General features: G+C 40.8%; 1 protein-coding gene across 2 annotated transcripts in view; it reads right to left on the bottom strand.

Annotated features, from left to right (window-relative positions):
* Positions 1-355: 355 nt before the first annotated feature.
* The window catches only part of LOC144688563 (stathmin-3-like), a 63,165-nt gene continuing 44,701 nt past the window's right edge, over positions 356-18,819 (bottom strand). For both annotated transcript variants that reach the window (XM_078555294.1, XM_078555295.1), the window contains exons 2-5: positions 16,046-16,141; positions 8,612-8,781; positions 5,679-5,870; positions 356-2,139 (exon numbers count right to left, since the gene is read on the bottom strand). In XM_078555294.1, the coding sequence (XP_078411420.1) occupies positions 2,080-2,139; positions 5,679-5,870; positions 8,612-8,781; positions 16,046-16,141 (518 nt within the window). In that variant the 3' untranslated portion in view covers positions 356-2,079. The remainder of the gene's footprint in view (positions 2,140-5,678; positions 5,871-8,611; positions 8,782-16,045; positions 16,142-18,819) is intronic.

Below are 18,819 nucleotides of genomic sequence, written 5' to 3'. Positions count from 1 at the left end.
CAGGTGAGGGAGTGACCATTTTCCCCAATTTATCATCTACAGCACAATAAGCTAAGAATTGAAAGCATAAGATCTAGAAAGAGTTTGCTTAATCTGACAGCTATACTATACAATATTACCAATGAGGTTTTCTATTTATAGGTGGAACTTGCTCCATTTATTAACAAGTTCAACCCACAACATCTTGACTCGTCAAAAAATGACACTGCATCATTTTATTGCAAAATCCTTATGCGTGTCCTACCTAGGCTGCCAATTGATTTCTACACCTTGAGAATGGAATACACATAAATTAATCTCAAAGAATTTAGCAATGCAAAAAAAAGGCAAGAAGAACAAATAGCAATGTAAGTACTTATGGATTATATTATGTATTTTATTTTGTAACCACATGTAGCACACTACAACAATTTTGAACTGACGTTAAAATGCACATTATGGAACCTAAATGGGTGGGCAAGAATCTTCAGGGCGATCATCTTCCTCTGACTTTTAACTGTGAGATGGGAGAGATTTGTTAACATCTTCCCAAAAAGCCCAAAGAATTCAAATACAAACACATCAATAAATAGCAAGATCTAATCAAGTGATTAAAAACATGCCACCTTCAAGTACAGTTAGTAGATGAAAGTATCTAGCACCATTTACGGTCTTACCCTGACTCTAGTTTCAAGTCCGATAGGCAAATATACAAACTGTCAGAGTTCGAGGTGAAATGGCACATAATTAAATGAGATGTTAGCAAAGTACAGTGTTACAGATTAAAGGTTATGTACTAGCTTGCCGAACACAATCCTTTCAAAGAAAATTAGGTATTTACAAAATAATTTTCAAAGTCAGATACTCCACACCAAACAAACAATCTGTAACTTATACAGCTTTAAATTTGGCAAACCATTTCTACTCGGCACAGCTACAGCAGTAATAAGACAAAAATTCAGCTGGATAATTTAGGAATTTCTCACACACACAATTAACCATTTACTTTTTGCAGGGAGACTAATTTCACCAAAATGTTGCTTACTTACATGGAAGGTTTCCCCCTCTTTAGTGAGCATAAGATATAGAAAGAGTTTGCTTAATCTGACAGCTGTACTATACAATGTTACCAATGACATTTTCTATTTATAGATGGAAATTACTCCATTTATTAACAAATTCAACCCACAACATCAACTGCCAAATAGATAGGTCTGTTGAAGGCCTAGATATTTTTATGCTCTCTAAAGATACAAAGGCCTAATAGGCAGCAACAGGTCATAATTAAGCTGTGATTTTTCCACAGAATAATCATTGGCATTCACTTAAAATTATATTATTGTTAAATTATTAAGTTAGTGATAAATTTAAAGACATAACCATAATGAAATGAGAAAACATTGAAACAATAAAATGTATGTTTTAAAATATATCAGCATACTTGTTCAGACGTACAATTGAGAAACAGTCACTTTTATCTATTTGATTTGATGAATTTGGCATGACTTACATAATTTATTGGCATAAATCATTGCATTGCATCAGAGATGCTTAGTTAGTCTTCAAATGGCTGAGAATTCTAAAAGCAGCAGCAGCATGCTGGGGGACAGATTAAGGAATTAAATGTAGGGACTAAGAAAGCAGCTGCAATTACTCTTCTATAGTATAACCCTTCAAAAACTGGCAATGCTTAGTTACCCATAATAATATCAATAAAAACCCAATGGCTAATTACATATGGGATATAAAACATATTAAGTAATTTGTTGGTAAACCTTTTCTAATTGTAGGTTGAATCTGTTAATCAATATAATGCGTCTATATATACACATGTTAAAATACATTGGCAGATTATGATGTCAATAACAATTAATACTCTGAATGTTTTAAATATCATTAGATTATTGATATTTTGCTGATTTTTGCCTGCTTACAACTTTCTGTATTGCACATGAAATAAGAACCAATAATCTGAATGCAAAAAAGCATGAACTATTATATAGAAGTACTGAATTCAGAAACAAAAGTCGTATCTTGATAGCCAGGATATTATTATTAGATTCGTTCCAGGGTGTTCTTCACAAAGTGATAGAAAGACGTTTAGCCAGAAAGTTCCTCTCGTAGCACCTTGTTCCTACGGACCTCAGCTGCATGCCTTTCCTATCACACAAAATGCACAAATTATAGAAGACAACATACCTGAACAACTAGTCTTAAAAATGTAACTTTCATTGCCATCAGTTTCTATTCGTTTTAACCACATGCTTCCAGTTTGAGACAATTAGGATGGAAATTAGGATAGAGAATCTTTTTTCGTTTGTGTGCAGTTGATAGATTTTCTGATTTGTTTGACAGTTCAAAGAAAATCTCATAAAAAGTGGTAAGATGAGCTTCACTCTTCCCAACTGTGAAATAAAGCACTTAATTCCTACCAAGTGTTCTACCCTGTAGATTTTGAAAAAGAGCTCTGTGGGTTCTTGGAGCTGCATAAGGTCTTTCAATTTCTGTCTGAGGACAGGCAACACAAGCGCAGGTGTTTTCTGAATGCTGTATGCAATGATTTTCCAAATTGATTGATCCACTTGCGCATTATTTCTGTTTGCAATTTTTAAAAATCCACAATGATAATTTCAGAAATACATTGCTGTCTTTTGACAGTCAGAATAAGGATAACCAGAAACATGTCAATATTTGCAGGTGATCCCCAGGGGAAGAATTTTCCCCCCAGTCAGGGGGAGGGGGTTGTGTGGGGGTAGGCGCAGACCCGATCGGCACCCCCAACCGCCAGTTTATGTGGGCAGGCCAATTAATGCCCGCCCAGAGTGACGTGCCCCCGGAAGCGCTGAGCGCTCCCTGTACGGGAGGGGGTGGGGGGGGTGTTGTTGGGGGGCGCGGGGGGGGTGTTCCCTGGGTTGGGGCCTGTGCTCTTTCACGTGCATGCCCGCGAAACAGCGCAGAAATCTCCTTGAGGCATGGAGCTGCCTCCAGTAGATTAGTTTAACTTTTCAAAATCTAAATAAAGAAAAGAAAAAATGTTAAGACACGTCCCCTCATGTGACACTGTCACATGAACTGGGACATGTCAATTAATTTTTATAAAAATTTTTATTCAATTTATTAACACTTCATGAAACCTCATCCCACCCGTGGATGAGGTTCCATGAAAGATGGGAAGGCCGTCTGGGCTCTTCGCCTGCCCACCAACCTTAAGGTTGGACGGACAGCTCAGTTTATTAGTTCAATTAGTTTTTAAATGGCCTTAATAGGCCTTTGACAGTTTGGTGGGCACACGCAGCCCACCAAACTGAAAATCTAAATGACCCACGGTGACGTCGGGATGCACGCCCACGTCATTTTATGCCTCAGCAAGTGGGCCCAGGAGCATGTCTGTATATATAGGAAATCCCCAAAAATGGCTCAATATTTGACTGGGACCACCTCACAGAAAGCTTTGGAAACTGCCATCGGTGGCAGGATGAGGGTCATAAAAAAATTCACCCTACGTGGACCTGTTTATTTGAATTGCACATTAAGTTGGCATTCTTTAATTGGGTTTCTATCAACAAAGGTTTAAACAAAATTATTTATAAAGATCATTTTATTTTCATGTACAATTAATGCAGATATGTATGTTACTCGTCATTAAACAATATTACGTGAGACAAAATTGTTCAGATAAAGTACAAAAATAGCACTTTGATAAAATTAAAGTTTTGATTGTTATTGAAGTACATTTTCCAGTTCAGCACCTTAGCACTTGAGCCACCATACCTAACAGCTTACTATGGCTCTATTTTTAATGCAAGTTATGGGTGCTCCTTGTCTGAGCAACATGCCTGATGCACAGTTCCTAATTGTAATAGGTGCTTCAGCGCAAACTGTAGCAAGCAGAGGAAATCTTCATAAAAAATACATTTACAGTGTTGCTACATAGCAAGGTGTTCTTCACTTTTCAATCTATTCACTGGGTAACTTGATGACTCAACTCATTCATTAATACAATGTAACAGTGGATTGTGATGACTAGAATTAAACACAGATATATATAAAATCCCTCAGCATTATGTATTAAACTACTGTCATAAGAATATTGCAAAATATAATCTCATCTGAATTTCCATTTTTGCATATTTTTCCCATGGATACATAATTAGTTGGGAGGTCTTGTAGTGCAGTGGGTAGCGTCCCTGTCCCTGAGCCAGAAGCTCTGAGTTCAAGTCCCACCCCAGACACGATGGCCAAACAAGTTGATTATCGACCTGCAAATCTTTTCAATGCATGCCAATGGCAGGCAGTAAGAGAGCGAAAAATTCCTGGTCGTCATGTGATGGAAAGAAAGTTGAGGCCTCTACCATGACTATCCATTACGTGAGACTGCATGTAAAAGTGAATGTTGCCACAGCAACTCAGACTTCCTGGATGAACTTTAACACGTCACCACCACATCATAATTAGTTGAAGAAAGTGTAAACCTGTTAACAGCAGATCATGGATTAGAAATTGGACCTCATCACTCAAGTTTTACAGATGGAAAAACAAGTGCCATGAGAACCAATTTTGGGGACCAAGACCCTATGCCCAAAGTACACCTGCCCAAAAGAGATCTCACCTGATAATAGATTGAGCAATTATTCCAGTTTATTATTTATGTAGATGAGAAATTTGCTTTAGGTGCCCTTTCCAGCGAGGCAAGTGGCCTGATATTTTTTTAATAAGCAACTAGCCTCTGGGAGTAGCTGGCTCAATACTATTAGTGAGGCCCTAGGTCCAAATTTGAACTGTCCTGGGGCCACTTGGTTGAGATTTGGACTCTGTGCTCAACACCAATTTCAAGGCCTAAAGGAAATTTAACTGTTATATGCTTGATGTTTATTTTTAGAACTTTTACGAATAGAACATTTCTGAGTACATAATTCAAATTATTTCCCTTTGCACAATTAGGATATGTTTTCACTATGCCATTATTTTGTAAAACTCCAGAAGAAGTAAAGAACAATCAAGTTTATTTGATCAATGCTTTAATTGGAAGTTACTATAAATAGACCATTTAAGGTACTCTAAGTATGGTCATAATGAAATTTGCAAAACTTATTACTACATTTATAAACAGAGGAGGGTACAATAATATTATATATTATTGCATAATTCATGCTTACTGCTATAAACCTATAGTTTTAATAGCAGTGAAGATCCCAATTTTAAATACTAGAGATCCAAGTGTAAGTTGAGAGGAGAATGAAAAGGTTAGGCAGCTCTTCCCCAACTTGATGAGAGTAAGTCATTTGTGAAACTACAAACCTGAGGTCTACCTACACTATTTGGATTCACCAAATAAACACAGGTCCAAACTAAAATCTGCCTATCATATCCCACTAGAAACAACAACATTCTAGAAAGTCTTTCTTTCTAAAGACTAAACATCTAAAAAATAACGATGAGAACAGGCAATTTTTGAAAAGTGAAATACTTGCTGAAGTGTCTTGTCACTTCTTAACAATTAAAAATACACACACAGCTATCTGCTTCTGAACGCCAGCTTCCTGTTTAAAAAAACAGAAGATTCCTTATTCCACACCAGAGGGCAATACATCCAGGACGTGGCACACCCTACTGTCAGGTTTTTTTATATAACACTTCTTTTTAACTAAAATGTCCTTTTACAAAAAAGCATAAACGTTAAACACAAACATCACACTTGCCTTCTCACGAAGACGATCCTTGAGGGCAGCTATATGAGCTTTGCGATTTTCATTACAAATTTCCATCTTCTGATTTAACTTTCTTTCAGTAGTTCTGCTGAAGTCGCAGTTATCCACAATCGCCCTGTGTAGAACTATACGCCTATGTTGCTGCTTCTCTGCAAGTTGCTGCAAAAGCTGCATCTCTTGGGACTGTAAATCCACAGAATGATAATGGTTATGCTTATGTGAGTGGGAGTTGAGAAAAATATAAAGTAATAAGGCTGGATTTTGCAGACAGCAGCAAAGCAACTTTCCGCTGACCTCAAAGAAAGCTGCCAAAAAAGATTCAGTGAATTATATGGCATGGGTTTCCCTTTTCCCAACATCAGTTTATTTCGGGTGTCAGGTCAAGAGGGCCTCCAGGTGTGAAGCAATGGTGATGTCATCAATCTGGGTAAGCAGCCAATCACATTGAAATACCCTCAAAAGACAGCATAGCAGGAAGTAAAAACCACTGAATCCCCCCACTTTTAATTTTGGATTTTTATGATAAATTAAATGATTGGGGCATACACATGAGACTAAGGTAGATGATTAAATATCATAAACAAACTTTTAAAAATGAAAATATGTAGAATTTCTTAACATATTAGAAATATTTGACATTCAATAAATATAAAATTACTCTTTCAGGGCCAGTGAAACTGGTTATCAGTAATTGTGAACCTAGTAGACCTTAAAAAAAGTTACACCTTATTCAACAAAGTGTGACTTTTTCAAAGGTATCTTGCAACAAAACTAAGAGTGTAAGACTGGAAGCTCTCGCCAGTTCAATGGCTTCCAATTGACCGCAGCCTGGGGGAATCTCAACACCGGTCCGCTGGAGAAGCGTACAATCACTGACGGCAACGTCTGGATTTCTGTATTTAAGTGTGCATGCTGGCTGGCTTTTGCTACAAATGGATTGGAAAAGTAAAGAAGTCTTACTACAATCATGCAGGTGGTATTGGTGAGGCGACACCTGCAGTACTGTGTGCAGTTTTAGTTTCTTTACCTAAGGAAGGACATACATGCCCCAGACGGAGTGCAACAAAGGTTCACAAGGCTAGTCCCTGGAATGATGGGATTGTGCTATGAGGAGAGATTGAGTAGACTAGATCCATATTCCATCGATTTTAGAAAAAAATAGTTATCTAACTGAAACATAAAATTCTTAAGGGGCTGGACAGGCTAGATGCTGAGAAAAAGTTTCCCCTGGTTCAGAATAAAGGGAATTGTGATGAGGAGAAATTTCTTCAATCAAAGGTTGTAAATATTTGTAATTCTCCACTCCAGAGAGCTGCAGATGCTTAGCCATTGAGTACATTCAAGACAGAGGTCAAAAGAATTTTGGGTACTAAGGGAGTTAAGGGGTATGGGGATAATGCGGGATGTTGTTGAGATGGAAGATCAGCCATGAGCTTGTGGGATGGTGGAGCAGGCTCAAAGATGCAAATGATCACTCCTACTCCTATTTCTTGGGAAGAATTTTCCAGTCGGCGAGCGGGGGTGGGGCCCACTCGCCGCACATAAAATGATGTGCGTTGACGTGGGGCAGACGTCCCAACATCACCGCACATCATTTAGATTGTCAGTTCAACGGGCGCACAGCCGAGTCGGCTGTCAAAGGCCTATTAAGGCCTGTAAAAAACTAATTAAAATAGTTAAATGAGCTGCTTGTTCGGGCGAAGAACCCAGGCGGCCTTCGCATTTTTCTTGAAACCTCATCCACGGGCAAGATGAGGTTTCATGGAGTGTTTTAAAATTCAATAAAAATTTTCACAAAAATTCATTTACACTGTCACACGAGGGGAAGTGTTTTAAAAGTTTTTAATTTCTTTATTTTGATGTTTAAAACTTAAACAAATCTCCCTGAGGCATAGATGTGCCTCAGGGAGATTTCTGCGCGCATGAGCACAAGCCCCGACTCAGGGAATTCCCCCCCCCACCGCTCCCCGCCCCGGCCCACACAGGGAGTGCTCAGCACTTCTGGGCCTTAACTGGCCTTAAAATGGCAGTGCGGCCTTGATCGGGGGGGTGCCGATCAGGTTCCCGATGGGGGGGAGGGGGGGTGCAAATTTCTGCCTCTTATGTTCTTATGTGAGGAATCCAGAAGTTGCTGTCCATTTCAGAGGAGTAATGACGGCAAACGCTGACAGTTTTGCAGTCGTTATTATCACAAAGTCCTGGACATTATGTTCAACAAAAGTTGTTTTCATTAGCAGAGGGGTCAATAACCAGAGGGCACAGATTTAAGGCAAAAGAACCATACCGAAGACGAAGACAATTTTTTTATGCATCAAGTTGTTATAATCTGGAATACATTGCTTGAAAGGATAGTGGAAGGAGATTCAATGGTGACTTTCCTTTTTTTTTATTCATTCACAGGATGTGGGCTTCGTTGTCTGGGCGAGCATTTATTGCCCATCCCTAGTTGCCCGTGAGAAGGTGGTGGTGAGCTGCCTTCTAGAATCGCTGCAGTCTATGTGGTGTAGGTACACCCTCAGTGTTTTAGGAAGGGAATTCCAGGCTTTTGACCCAGCAACAGCGAAGGAACAGTGATATATTTCCAAGTCAGGATGATGAGTGACTTGGAGGGGTAGTTGTTCCCATCTGGAGGGAATTGTATATATCCTTATAGGGAAAAGTTTGAAAGTCCATGGGAAAGAACAGGGGAGCCAGCACAGGCATGATGGGCAGAATGGTCTCCAGTGTTTTATCATTCTATGATCAGTGGTGAAAGGTAACATTTTCTACTAACCTGTGACTACAGTTGGACAGATTGACTTTCAAATCCATGTGCCTATGGGAAACTGGAGACTTAGGAATAACAGTATCTATGGAAAAACTGAGTGGGGGGAAAAATGTTCAATTTGCCATCTGCACATGAAGCTGGTATCGTTGTTGTTTACCTTTCTCCTGTCCTCAGCAGCATCCAGCTGTTGCTGGAGTTCCTCCAAAGAGATCTCTTTCTTCTTTGGTGAGATAGGTTGTTCAGGTGACAAATCAGTCGATTGGGGCTTCAGGATTACTTCAAAAGCTTGTCCAGATGCACGCTTGTTAATTGGTTTCACTTCCATATCTAAAGAAAGAACAGACATTTGGGAACAGGGAACTTGCAAGTGAATTGTAGCATGGAGTGAGAGTTAAACTCAAGTCTCCTATTCCTTCATATAACCTGTGAAATTATCAACAATTCTTATTTCTAGAATTTCTACTTAACTTGAAAGCAACTATTATTATCAATGGATAAGAATTCGGTGTTTGTTTTTAAAGTGTTACATGTTTGGTTTGTTCTTTTATTTGGATATCTAAGAAAGAAGCATACAATGTGATTGAATTATCACGAAGGCACTTCTGACTGACAACATACATTTAGTGGAAGTGCCCTAGAAACTCTGAAAAAATGATTGTTTATGCAATTTGTTTGTCACTTTTGCAGCTCTTCCACTGACGTTACAGCAGACGAGCAAGTCCCTGTGGGATTGACCCCACTTATATATGTTATGGAATAACATAAATAAAATTATTACTTAACATCCTGGAGACTTCCTGGAAACATTTGAAGAGTGGTCATGATGCTTTCCATGCTGTCTTGGAGTCACATTCAGTGACAAACATGATTATGATCTACCCTTTTTCTCACTGTACTGTGTACTGTCACATAAATGGTGTCTAGCTTTGGCGGGGGGGGGGGGTAAGTAACATATCCTGAAGTATCTCAGGTGGTGTTGTTTAAAAGTGACAAGCCTGACAGCCAAGGTCAACACTAACAATTTACATTTTTTTAAAAAGTGGTTGGATTTATCAGTTTTTAAATGGATTATTGTTGTCTAATGACATTGATAGTAGATTTAGTTTACAGCAAAATTCTTCGATGCGTAGAGACATTTCACAACAAGTAAAGCTTCAGCATTGCAGTAAAATAACTTTTTGAGTTCAATTTACCCGCAGTTCTTTGCCCATCGGGAATCTTTTCTCTTTAATTGTCATTGTGAATATCTGATTTTATAATTCATAAGTTTTAGGAAATAACTTAGGAATTGAATTGAAATGTAGATAAATGGAAACACTTTGTTGAGAAACTGGTAAAGAGACCTAGAGAGATTACAGTTCAAAGGGCAACCTGTGTTTATTTAATAAGATCAGAGTTGGAATTGAGAAAACTTAAACAATAGATGACCCATCTCTCAGCTCTTGGTAGGGACAGGAGGTCGACAGTTAGTTCAATAAGGGTTGAAATTATTCATGTAGTTCTCAGATCAAAGAAACTAAAAACACCTTTGTGAGCAAGAGGATTTCATGGTTGAATTAGCAAGTCTGGAAAGAAGGCCTTTAACTTCATTAGGGATATAAATTAATCATAAATTAATCATGTAGGTCACAGAATCAATGGGTTGTTTTGAAGATAAAAGATAAAGGCCAGGATTTTCCACCTCAACGTGGTGGGACCTTCTGCGAGAGATTTGGCGTCCCAGCCAAAAGTCTATTGACTTTCGGTGGGACCGGATGATCCCGGCAGTGGGCGGGCCAGAAAACCCTGCCCAAAGAGTTTACGTTTTTGCATTGCCATGGAGATGGACTATGGGTTTAGGAAGATTCCTCTCTATGTGTGTTTGCTCACAGAAGCAGGCAGTCAGCAGTCAGCTTGTCTGGAGAAGGCAAGAGTTTGCCAGGATTTGTAAAGCAACTGTGGGACCGAGAGCTGTACAGGAGCTGCGGGAGCAGCCTGGGAGAGGACAGTCTGTATCCATCCAAAGCCAGGAAAAGGAGCCTACAGGCCATTAGGAACCAGGGGTGCTCCTGATTGTTAAGTTACTAAGCACAAATGTAGTGAGGCCCAAGCTTGAGCTAAGATGTCCACAGTCAGGAGACTCCCAACGCTTAACCAAAAGCTAATGGAGGGATCCCCATACTTCAGAGAATAGCTGGAACACTCTGAGGAGAAACCAAAGTGAACTACAGAGAGCTGTGGCGTACTTGGTTTGGTCCCAGAAGAAGAGTATGAACCCTCAAGTTCTCGTAATGTGTAAGGGGACTCGGGTGCAATTAGGAAATGAAAGGGAAACTGCATTTATACTCTTGCCAAACTAGTGTTAAGTGTTTGCTTTGTATATTTTTTTATATATATACACAGTAAAGTTTGTTTTTGTTTAAAAATGTGAAATCTTATGACGTAGTTCCTTCAGTTAATCACTGGGTGCCCAAATTTCTTTCTAAATGTTAACAGTCTCAGTGGAGATCATAACATTATTCTCAATGGAGAGTGACTAACAGTTTATGAATAGAACGTTGGATAAATTTCTTGAGCAAAGCAGTAGCAAATATCCATATTATGGAATGTGGTGGCTCCTCCAGTGGTTCAATGAGTACTGGAGCTAGACAGATCAGAAACAATCCAAACAATCCAAATTAAATCACCAGTTTGTGCTGAGTCAACTCATCTCATTCAGAGCAGGAGTAGAGATGCTACAATTGGCATCACTGCCTCTTGGCTAAGAAAAGAATCAATCAGAGTCCCCATCCCTAATGTAATGTTTGGATAGCAGCTGAGAATGGGACTGGATCTGGAATGATACTTCTCTGACACTAATTATGACACGTTATACTCAAAGATGGTAATTGGAGGAACTAATGAAGAGCAAATGGCGCAGATGCAACTGCACAATGGCATGAAGTTAAAACCATTGAGAGAGAAATGAGTGAGAGGAAATTGGTGAGAGAAAAATGAATAATGGTTGTGGGTCTGTGCCTGTACACTGTCACATTTTCCTCTTCCAAGCAGTGGGGTGGAACTTTATTTTTTTCTTTCTTGGGATGTGAGCATCACTGCCTAGGCCATTATTTGATACCTATCCCTAAATGCCCTTGCGAAGATGATGGTGAGCCGCCTTCTTGAACTGCTGCAGTTGATCTGGTATAGGTAACACAGTGCTGCTAGGAAGGGAATTCCAGGTTTTTCACCCAACGACAGTGAAGGAATGGCAATATGGTTTCGTCAGGGTGGTGTATAGTTTGGAGGGGAACTTGCAGGTGGTGGTGTTCCCAAGCATCTGCTGCCCTTATCCTGCAAGATGTTAGAGGTTGCAGGTTTGGAAGGTGCTGCCAAAGGAGGTGTGGTGAGTTGTTGCAGTGGATCTTGTAGATGGTACACACTGCTGCCATTGTGAGTCAGTGGTGGAGGGAGTGAATGTTTAAGGCAGTGAATGGGAGGTTGACCAAGTGGACTACTTTGTCCTGGATGCCTCTTGAATGTTGTTGGAGTTGCACTCATCCAGGTAAGTGGAGAGTATTCCATCACACTCCAGACTTGTGCCTTGTAGATGGTAGACAGGCTTTGGAACTGCACCCGGTGGGAAAACGATTACAAAAATATACACACATAGCCCCTGATTGTCCATCCATTAAGGTAAAATCCACGACAATAACATGCCTTTGTCTTCGACTCCAATCATATGACATAATGTTTGAGTTAGGTCAGTCCTGGAATACCAGGATATGGGTGACTGTGTGTGGTGCTGCCTCCTTGTGTGGGAGGGTGCATCTGGAATCACACTGGTTTACTATGTGTGAATGAGGAGAGGCAAGTTCAGAATAATAGGAACATAGGGTGGAAGTTAATGCCACCCCACCCCAGAGATGAGTTCAGAGGTTGGGGGGTGCAGTGGGAGCTGTGTGATTAGGAAGGAGGATGCGGAGAGTGGCGATCTCACCCATTTGCCTACTCCCTCCAATTACGTCTGAGGGTGGAAGGCTTCTGGGCCTTCCCGCCAGGAGGCCAATAAAGGCCCTTAAGTAGCCACTTAAAGGCATCATCCTAATGTTGCTGGTATTGAACCATTGCGGGCGAGAGACTCACCATCTGGGCAGGCTGCCCAGCAAGCCTATGGCCTTTTAATGGTGGGAGGAAGGGGGTCCATACAGCGCAGACATGGCCACTCTACTGGTTAGTTAGGGTATTGCTTCCCTTGGCCTGGAGTGTCCCTGTTTCTGAGCTGTTTAATTAACTGGACTATGGGGTTTCCTTTGTACTACGGTTTGCTTTTTCCTCTTAAAGTGGGCCTGTGCTGTACACAGAGTTCAGATTGCCTAATAATCTGGATAACTTTCTCGAGGGTTAGGTCCTCCTTCACTTACAGCATGTCTGAAACGAATGCTTTCCTTTATTGGGTAAGGTATTGAATACAAAAGCAGGGATGTAATGATGGAACTGTATAAAATGCTGGTTAGGCCACAGCTGGAATTTTGTGTACAGTTCTGGTCACCACATTACAGGAAGGGTATAATTGCTCTGGAGAGAGTGCAGAGGAGATTACAAGAATGTTGCCAGGGCTTGAAAATTGCAGCTATGAGGAGAGATTGGATAGGCTAGGTTTGTTTTCCTTAGAACAGAGGAGGCTAATTGAGGTGTACAAAATTATGAGAGGCCTAGACAGGGTAGACAGGAAAGACTTGTTTCCCCTAACTGAGGGGTCAATTCCCTGGGGGCATAGATTTAAGGTGACTGGTAGAAAGACTAGAGAGAACATGAGGAAAAACTTTTTCACCCAGAGGGTGGCGGGCATCTGGAATTCACTGCCTAAGTTGGTGGTTGAGGCTGAAATGCTCAACTCATTTAAAAGTTACTTGGACCTGCATCTGAAGCACATAATCTGCAAGTTTATGGACCAGGTGCTGGAAAGTGGGATTAAAATGAGTGGCTGGTTTATTTTTTTCTCTTTTTGGCCAGCACAGATATGATGGGCTGAATGGCCTCCTTTCTTCACTGTAACTTTTCTATTGTTTTATGGTTCTATGGAGAGTGCGTCATCTGCTACTCCTACTCCTACTCCTAATAAATTCAGATTTTAGGTCTCTATATTTGCAGCCTTCAGCCATCATGTACAGATCACTAATGAACAAGTCGACAGCTTCTCCTGCCTGCTGGACCCATTTATTAAATTTGAGGATTTTGAAGATTTTGTTGCTTCTTAGGTTAAAATAAGCATCAAATGATTTTAGTACTTCTTCAAATTTAACAAATGATTCATTGATTCCTTGTCTAGCAATAATGTAATCTACTATTGGGCTTACCGAATAAAGCAGTGTGTTAACTTTTTTCTTATTCATCCATGGGATGGGGGTGTCGCTGGCTAGTCCAGCATTTATTGCCCATCCCTATTTGCCCTTGAGAACTGAGTGGCTTGAGAGGCCATTTCAGAGTCAACCACATTGCTATGTGTCTGGAGTCACATGTAGGCCAGAGCAGGCAAGGACAGCAGATTTCCTTCTCTAAAGGATACTAGTGAACCAGATGGGTTTTAATAGCAATTGACAGTTGTTTCATGGTGATCATTAGACTTTTAATTCCAGATTTTTTATTATTGAATTCAAATTCCACCATCTGCCATGGTGGGATTCATACCCAGGTCCCCAGAGCATTACCCTGGGTGTCTGGATTACTAGTCTGGTGACAATACCATTATGCCACTGACTTCCTGTAACTTGTTGAGCTTCTGTCTTTTTATCCAGATCTAAAGCAATCATGTATCTAAGAAATCCTTTTCTCCGAAGTCCCCAATTATGTGATTGATCTGGGCCTTGGATAAGTCCAAATTGATCTGGAAGAGTGGATTTCCAATCCAGGGTTAAAAAAATTTTAAAGTGTAGGTTCATTTTTAGGAGGTTACTGAAATTCAAGATGGTGCCGCAGTTCGTTTGAAGACAAAGAGCTTTTCCGCACTTGCTGGTTTTGTTGGGCTCCCGCTTTAATGCTGTTCATGCTCAGCCAGGAACAAATTTAAACAATGGCTACTTGGATTGAATAGCTGCAGACTTCTCCATTTCAGCACTATGCTTTAGGGTCACAAAGGTGTCAAATTCTGGCCGTTGTTGTTCTTTAAAGCTGATTTTTTAGTTGTGATTCTTGGGGATTATTTTTTTCCTTTTCTGAGTGAGCTCGGATGCTACATGTTCAGGTGCCAACTCAGAAATCTGTTTTTCTTTATGTTTATTTTTAAATAGCAATTTCTGACCACTGAGCTATTCAAAAGATTCTCACAACTTGTTTTATCCTGGAATTTAAACATTCTAGCTCACCCCTGCTAGGTATGCTGACTCTGCACTCTGGAAATTGAAGCTGGACTCTCAAGCAATCCTATAGAGTCTTATGCTGCGGTTAGTGATTTTAAATTTCTGCCTTCAGCTTCTAAGCCTTTCTTTGGAGCTTTTCCCTGGTGATTTTCCTCTGTGCATTTGCCTCTTGAGCTTTTCTACAGGTCAGAATGCTTTCTTTGAATTTTACTTTAGTCTTACAGAATTTTAGTTTTTTTCTGCATTTTTTGTGAGTTTTTGTGTTTTTCCATTGGCTGCCACCATGTTGTACGATGTTGGATACCTTCCGGTAGGTCTTAATGAGGCCCTCATAGTCTTAAGTAGGTTAACTGTATGTATTTATTAACTACAAGAACTATGTACATATATACAATAAAGGGTTCAAACTAGAAGCTGTCTAAATGCTTGCTTGTTCACATGGCTCTGTCCAACATGAGACTGACCCCTAGATGCAGATCATATGTTCTCTTATATCATTGTGTGGGCAGTGATGTATTCAGTCCATTTCAGTTAACCCATTTGTGCCAGACACTTATAGTACAACCGTTGCAGGGCTCCCGGAGATCAGGTCTGCGGGGGTGCCACCAGATTTCACTGGGCCTGCCCCAGCCCACGATAAATTCTGTCCATAGGTTGAGGAAAGTAAAGGGTAAGTTTGTGATTATTGTGAATTACTACATTTTTAAAGATTCAGTATGCGCAAAAATATTTTTCTAGAAGGGTAGAAGGGATGGACAAAGAACTGTAACGACACAAAATTTCATTTTGCTAGAATGTGTGTTTCTAGTTTTTGTACTAATCCTATCAGAAATGACAATACAGGGTTAATTCTGGGACCTGATCTTCACATTCCTGGTATTGTCAAACTAAAGAGACAATGGTCTCTGAGAGCTGATTGATTGATATCCTGTGATGATTGTTTGCTTTGATCCTGTGACCTGACATGATACATAGCACTTCATATGGGCAATAATTGGATTACTGTGGTAACAATTTACCAAATATTTTATCAGTAACCCTGTATTTTAGAATGATGCTATATTTGTTGTTCACGTCACACATTCACACCTAGGTTAAATTTGAAATGAATAATTATGCAAATTTTAAAACTGTGATTCCACATATATATAGATAAAACAATAGTTATTACCTATTACATTATCTTGCTGGGTAAATATAATATTTACAGTATAATTACACAATCTACACATATTTAGAGAGCAATCTATAGATTACACAAAGACATCACTCACCACCAAATTTGCTAATTGTGTTGGGATGTGGTTGAGAGTAGAAACAAGAGCAGATCAACGAGAGCATCGAGAGCTCCTTCATTTTTTCCTTGTAGGCTTTAAAAATAGAAAAGATATTTGTGATTAAAAACTACATTTTGATTAACTTTTTAGCAAGTGCATTGTACAACTTTTCCAGTTGGATTTCATATAAATGGGCATCCATTTGATAAGATTTGTTAAAAGTTTAAATAAAAACCCAAAAATCTGTTGGTTCCTTATATTGCACTGAGCACTAGGGAACCAAGCCTCAATGAAATGCCATGCTTAATATTTCACCAGTTCGCACATTGGTCGTCTTGGTTGGTTCATCAAGTACAGCATTAAGGACAGATGGGGTGCTCAGAAAGCAAGAATTGCAATAATTATCCTGTAGGAAATTGGAATTAAGGGCATCAGGTTGACTGAAAGATTCAAACAGTGGTCTCATTTATCGAACTATTCGTTCCAAGTTACATCTTAATAAAGCTTGGGTACCTATTAATTTAATTAAAACTACAATAATTATAGAGAAATATTTCAATTGAGTGAAAATGAAACAAACTCCTACATTAAATAGTTGCTTGGCTCAGCCTCAAACCACTTTCTTTTAAGTCAGATTTGTTGTGTTTTGCTAATGTAATATAAATGAAGCCACAATGAGGTTGTATCCAAAGTGAAAAGGACTTCCAAAACCAGCGAAACACTAGTTGAATAGTTTAAGTCACCAGTATTGTGTGAGGTTTTTTTCCTATATTTTTGCTTTCTAGGAACTATCACTTGTCCCTGGCCTGTGTCTTTGCTTCAGAAACAACATCAGCTCCCTTAAGTCTGGCGCACTGACCTCTACCTCGCAGAAGCTGAGCGTCAACTCGCAGACACTTCCTCCTACCTCCCCCTTGGCCATGACCCCACCACTGAACATCAAGCCATTGTTTCCAGGACTGTTACTGACCTCATCTCCTCTGGAGATCTTTCTTCCACAGCTTCCAACCTGATAGTTTCCCAACCTCGGAAATCCACAAACCCAACCTAACCTGATAGTCTCCCAACCCAAAATCCACAAACAGGACTGTCCCAGCAGACCGATCGTGTTAGCCTGTTCCTGCCCCACGGAACTCACTTCTTGCTATCTTGACTCCATTCTCTCTCCCCTTGTCCAGTCCTTTCCCACCTACATCAATGATTCCTCTGACATCCTACATCATATCAACAATTTCCAGTCCCCTGGCCCCAATCGCCTCCTCTTCACCATGGACGTCCAATCCCTCTACACCTCCATCCCCCACCGGGATGAACTGATCGCTGTCCGTTTCTTCCTCGAACAGAGGCCTGAACTATCCCCATCCACCACTTCTCTCCTCCGTCTGACTGAACTTGTTCTCACACTGAACAATTTCTCCTTAAACTCCTCTCACTTCCTCCAAATAAAAGGTGTGGCTATGGGTACCCGCATGGGCCCCAGTTATGCCTGTCTCTTTATGGGGTATGTGGAACATTCCTTGTTCCAGTCCTACTCTGGCCCCCTCCCACAACTCTTTCTCTGGTACATCGATGACTTTTTCGGTGCTGCTTCATGCTCTCGTCTGGACCTGGAAAAATTTATTAACTTTGCTTCCAATTTCCACCCCTCCATCATTTTCACATGGTCCATATCTGACACTCCCCTTCCCTTCCTTGACCTCTCTGTCTCAATTTCTGGTGATAGACTGTCCACCAATATTCATTACAAGCCTACCGACTCTCACAGTTACCTTGACTACAGCTCCTCACACCCTGCTTCCTGTAAGGACTCCATCCCATTTTCTCAGTTCCTTCGCCTCCGTCGCATCTGTTCGGATGATGCCACTTTCAAAAACAGTTCTTCTGACATGTCTTCCTTCTTCCTTGACCGAGGTTTTGCACCCATGGTGGTTGACAGGGCCCTTAACCGTGTCCGGCCCATCTCCCGCGCATCCGCCCTCACACCTTCCTCTCCCTCCCAGAATCATGATAGGGTCCCCCCCCCCTTGTCCTCACTTATCATCCCACCAGCCTCCGCATTCAAAGGATCATCCTCCGCCATTTCCGCCAACTCTGGCATGATGCCACCACCAAACACATCTTCCCTTCACCCCCCCCGGCAGCATTCCGTAGGGATCGTTCCCTTGGGACACCCTGGTCCACTCCTCCATCACCTCCTACACCTCAAACCCCTCCCACGGCACCTTCCCATGCAACCGCAGAAGGTGCAACACCTGCCCCTTTATTTCCCCTCTCCTCACCGTCCAAGGGCCCAAACACTCCTTTACAGTGAAGCAGCATTTCACTTGCACTTCCCTCCATTTAGTCTACTCCATTCGCTGCTCCCAATGCGGTTTCCTCTACATTGGAAAGACCAAACGCAGACTGGGTCTGTTCAAAAGCATTACCCAGACCTCTCTGTTGCTTGCCATTTCAACACTCCCTCCTGCTCTCATGCCCACATGTCCATCCTTGGCTTGATGCAATGTTCCAGTGAAGCTCAACGCAAACTGGAGGAACAGCACCTCATCTTCCAACTAGGCACTTTACAGCCTTCTGGACTGAATAGTGAGTTCAACAGCTTTAGATCATGTAGTCTCTCCTCCATCCCCACCCCCTTTCCGATCCCCCTTTTTCCAATAATGTATATGGATTTTTCTTTTCCCACCTATTTCCATTATTTTTAAATGTATTTCCATCCATTGTTTATCTCTACCTTTTAGCCTATTTTGATCCCTTCCCCCCACCCCACC

The sequence above is a fragment of the Cetorhinus maximus genome, chromosome 13 (genome assembly GCF_964194155.1).
Source record: "Cetorhinus maximus chromosome 13, sCetMax3.hap1.1, whole genome shotgun sequence".
NCBI classification, from domain to species: Eukaryota; Metazoa; Chordata; class Chondrichthyes; order Lamniformes; family Cetorhinidae; genus Cetorhinus; species Cetorhinus maximus.
Note: the sequence above shows the minus strand (reverse complement) of the source record. Positions and strands in the feature narration are given on the sequence as shown.